General features: G+C 36.6%; 1 protein-coding gene across 1 annotated transcript in view; it reads left to right on the plus strand.

Annotated features, from left to right (window-relative positions):
- The window catches only part of LOC138867776 (transient receptor potential cation channel subfamily A member 1-like), a 26077-nt gene that overhangs the window by 3921 nt on the left and 17156 nt on the right, over positions 1 to 5000 (plus strand). Inside the window, exons 3-4 of the mRNA XM_070144524.1 lie at positions 837 to 971; positions 2112 to 2213. Coding sequence (XP_070000625.1) covers positions 837 to 971; positions 2112 to 2213 — 237 coding nt within the window. The remainder of the gene's footprint in view (positions 1 to 836; positions 972 to 2111; positions 2214 to 5000) is intronic.

Consider the following 5000-nt stretch of genomic DNA (forward strand, 5'->3'; position numbering starts at 1 on the left):
ATCTCTCTGTCTCCTTATTCTTTGAAGGTGGACGGGCATGGTAAGCATTCTCTATACGTTCACCCATTTGTCAATTCATTTCTAATTCTGTCTATCATTCACCTGTTCTATCTATCTCTACTTCTTTATTTCCTCATTCTCTTGTCGAACAGTGTGATAAGTTGCAAATTTTCTTTCCATGTATCCTTCCATTCGCCTGTTCCCCTATTTATCTCTACCTCTTTATCTCCTCATTCTTTTGTCGAGCAATGTAAAAAGCTGCAAATTTTCTCTCCATTTATCCTCCCATTTACCTATCCTCCTATTTATCTCTCCCTCTTTATCCCCTCATTCTCCGAAGGTCGTCGTGAAGTATGATAAGCTACATATTTTCTTTCCATGTATCCTCCCATTCGCCTGTTCCCCTATTTATGTCTCCCTCTTTATCTCCTCATTCTTTTGTCGAGCAATGCAAAAAGCTGCAAATTTTCTCTCCATGTATCTTCCAATTCGCCTCTTCCCCTATTTATCTCTACCTCTTTATCCCCTCATTCTCTTGTCGAGCAGAGTGATAAGTTGCAAAATTTTCTCTCCATGTATCTTCCAATTCGCCTATTCCCCTATTTATCTCTCCCTCTTAATCCCCTCATTCTCCGAAGGTCGTCGTGAAGTATGATAAGCTGCAAATTTCCTTTCCATGTATCCTCCCATTCCCTTATTTATCTCTCCCTCTTAATCCCCTCATTCTCCAAAGGTGGTCGAGAAGTATGATAAGCTGCAAATTTCCTTTCCATTTATCCTCCAATTCGCCTCTTCCCCTATTCATCACTCCCTCTTTATCCCCTCATTCTCCGAAGGTCGTTGAGCAGTTCCTCAAGGTCGGCGCGCTGATCTCGACCCAGCAGCTCGACCTCTCGACCCCTGTTCATCTCGCGTGTTCACAGGGCGCTATCGACGTCGTTAAGCTGATGTTCAGTCTCCAGCCTCAGGAGGTGAGTGTGTGTGTGTGTGGGGGGGGAGGAGGGGGTTTGGTAGAGGGGGGAGAGGGTTATAGGTGGAGGTTAGGGAGGAAGGTAGAATGTGTGAGAGATATGGCGAGATGATGAGAGAGAGAAAGAGAGAGAGGCAGGTAGGCAGACAGACAGACAGAAATAGAGGCAGACAGCGACAGACAGAAACCGAGAGAGTGATAGAGAGAAATCGAGAGAGAAAGAAACCGAAAGAGAGAAACATAGATAGATAGAGAGAAAGAGTGGGGAGGTAAAAAAAAAAGAACAGGCAGGTAAATATATCAAGAGTGACAGACAGAAACGCAAATACACACACACATACAAACAGAGAGATAGACAAACAGAAAGAGACACGCACTCAGAGACAAACAGAGAGACAGATATCACACAGAAAACGAGAGAGAAAGAAGAACGAAAGGAAACAGAAAAAAAAAACAGATAAAAGTCATCTGCTAAGAAATTTCACTAGAAGATGGACTTCTGTTTCTTCACGTGTCTTGTTAGTCTGTGAATCATTTATTTTATTATTCAATTTATTCAACGTGCATTATGTGAACTATATAATAAAGTTTATTTATCTTGATATCTGTGCTATTGCAGTCTGTGTGTATATCTTTATAAGCATATTTTTTTGTATGTTTCCGTATTTGTATATTAATTTCTGTGAATATTTCCTTTTCTCCTGCTTTTACATGTCTTTATTTCCTTTCCTTCCATGTACCAATTTCTTTTCTCTTTTTTATAGAATTTCTTTTTTTTTAGTTCTGGAGATTTATATTTTGCTTTTAGATTTTTTGTTTTTTCTTTTCAGCTATAAATTTTTTCCTTCCTCATACACATTTTCTTTTTTTCTTATTACACTTTTCTTTCTACGTTTCTTCCCTTCTCCACTTACCCATTTTCCTTTCCTTTCCTACATGCCTTTATATCATTTCTTTCTACATATTATTTTATCCTCTCTTCTCCTCCTACCTTCCTCTCTTCTCAGATCGCATATCTCTTCCCTTTCTTCGCATTTTCTTCTCCTCATATCGCATATCCCTTCCCTTTCTTCGCATTTTCTTCCTTCCTCCTTCTCCTAACTCTACACCTCTAACTCCTTTCTTCTCCCTTTCTCCCAAGACGCCGAGGGTTCTTATGACCACAGATGCCCAAGGGATGACACCGCTTCACTGCGCCGCCATGTTCAACCACTCTGAACTCGTCGCTTTTATACTCGAACAGGTCAGTTAAGTTCACGGGGAAAAAACTCGATTTAACGGACGAAGACGGATGAGGTGTGCGTGTGTTTGTGTGTGTGTGTGTGTGTGTGTGTGTGTGTGTGTGTGTGTGTGTGTGTGTGTGTGTGTGTGTGTGTGTGTGTGTGTGTTGTGTGTGTGTGTGTGTGTGTGTGTGTGTGTGTGTGTGTGTGTGTGTGTGTGTGTGTGTGTGTGTGTGTGTGTGTGTGTGTTGTGTGTGTGTGTGTCCGTTATATGCCGAAAGGTTGCTAAGTGGATAGTTTGAAGGGGTATTCTGTTTGTTTGTTTTTTGTGTTGTTGTTTTTTGTTTGTTTGTTTGTTTTATATGGAAGAATATGCAATGTAATGTATAGTTTTCTTTATATAGTATCTAAACATAGAGGGGAGACTGTTTTGTTCTTGTTGTTTTTTGTGATGTTTGTGTTTGTGTAAGATTATATAATGCAATGTGGAGGTTAAGAAAGGGAAATCGTAGGCACACATTCTTCTTAAATGTTTACAGTAGCAGTATGTTTGTTTGTTTGTTTGTTTGTTTGTAGACGGATGCGAGGTCCAAACCGCTCAAAGTCGAAGAGACTCTCGTAGGTGAAGGTCACTTAGATATAAGTGTTCGCCCTCACTTTTTTAGCCGCTCGGATATCGCTTCAAAATGATGATTGCTTTGAACTTCCCAAAATTGTTCTTAATAAGGGTCATTTCGGGGCCACAGGATGTCCATTATAACCGAAATCCGATAATCCGATATTCCAGAAGGTCGAGACATGCGAAGGAGTGAATGGATAGATCGATTGATGCATTAGGTGTGTTGATAGATAGTGTAAAGGTGGATGGGTAAAGCTGTTGGATAGCTGGATGGATGAAAATTGATGGATTAAGAAATAAGAAAAGTAGATGAATAGATATATAGATAGATAGATAGATAGATAGATAGATAGATAGATAGATAGATAGATAGATAGATAGATAGATAGATAGATAGATAGATAGATAGATAGATAGATAGATCGATAGATAGATAGATAGATAGATAGATAGATAGATAGATAGATAGATAGATAGATAGATAGATAGATAGATAGATAGATAGATAGATAGATAGATAGATAGATAGATAGGTAGATAGATAGATAGATAACTCAATAAGTAAAGGGAGTGAACACATTTTAAGTGATAAAGGAAATAAATGAATATATATGTAAGCAAAGAGACAGCTAAATAAAAGCGAATGAATAAATGCATGTACAGAGAAACTGAGTTAAAAAATATAAAGGGCCTAAATAAATTGATAAAGTGAGTAGATAATGAAATACCTTTATAGGTAGATAAACAGATTAAGTAGAGTAAAAGTAAAAAAAAAAGAAAAAGAAAAAGAAAAAATGAACAAAGATAGATAGATAGGTGAACAAAGTGCATAAACAACTGAACAGACGAATGTAGTAGATAGACGGATATATACATGAATAAAATAAATAGATAGACGAATAGATTGGAATAGAGAAATGAAATAAGCAGATAATTAGGTAGTTAATACAAGCAGGCAAATGTAGTAAGTGGATAGATAAATTGATAAAGTGAGTAGATAAATAGATCAAGTAAACCAGGTAGATAAAGGAACTTATAAAATTCGTAGACAAAAAAAATAGAATGAGTTGATAGATAGAGCAGACAGATTTATTCGTAAATATAGCAAATAAAGTAGGTAGAATAACTTATAAACTTAATTAAACAAGGTAGACACATGAAAGTAGATTTATTAACACAAACTTAAACTGAATTGAAACTGGTAATGTTTTATTTCCTGAATTTAATTTTTAAAATTACTCCATCATTCTCGTTTTATGGACATTGATACGAAAAAACAAATAAAATGAGTTAATAGATAGAGCAGACAGATTTGTTCATAAATATTGCAAATGAAGTAATTATTCTGGGCGAATAATTAGGGTTATGTGTACTGCCCTCGGGATATATCTGGTGATTCAGTATTATCAATATTCTATATTCATTGTTCATTCTACGTAGATTCCACGTCGGGTGAGGAATAGTGTTGGTTAGGTTAGCAGACGTGTTTTTTTTTTTTTTTTTTTTTTTTTTTTTTATATACTAAATTTGATGGTAATATGTGTATCTATATGTCTGTCAGGTAAGGGTAAAACATATGTAAAACAAAACTATCATTTATTGATTGTCTAAAACGTATCTAACATATGTATTATGTTGTTTCTTTTTCTTTGAGGGAGAAAGGGAGGGGGGTGAGTTAGTTTGACCGAAAAATAGTTTTCTTTAAAAAATAATAATAAATAAAAAATAAATAAAATAAAATGAAACGAAAAAAATGTATATATATCGTGTTTCGTTACTTCGTTATTATCAACGCGTGGCAGAACTGATGATGTTTTGCGGCAGAGAAACCTGGCAACACCTAGTGAAGGGAAAGGAGGGTTTAATGGCACAGCTGCTGATTACGTAACCCGCCAAGTGGCAACACCGTACCCGTAGTAAACAGAACACTTATGAATGACTGGTTTTCGACGAATGGCGACAGAGGAGGTCATGGTGATTGTTGTTTTTCTTTTCTCTTCTCTCTCCCTCTATCTTTTTTCTCTCTTCTCTTCTCTCTCCCTCTATCTTTTTTCTCTCTTCTCTTCTCTCTCCCTCTATCTTTTTTCTCTCTTCTCTTCTCTCTCCCTCTATCTTTTTTCTCTCTTCTTTTCTCTCTCCCTCTATCTTTTTTTCTCTCTTCTCTTCTCTCTCCCTCTCTTTTTTCTCTCTA

The sequence above is a fragment of the Penaeus vannamei genome, chromosome 32 (genome assembly GCF_042767895.1).
Source record: "Penaeus vannamei isolate JL-2024 chromosome 32, ASM4276789v1, whole genome shotgun sequence".
Taxonomy (NCBI): domain Eukaryota; kingdom Metazoa; phylum Arthropoda; class Malacostraca; order Decapoda; family Penaeidae; genus Penaeus; species Penaeus vannamei.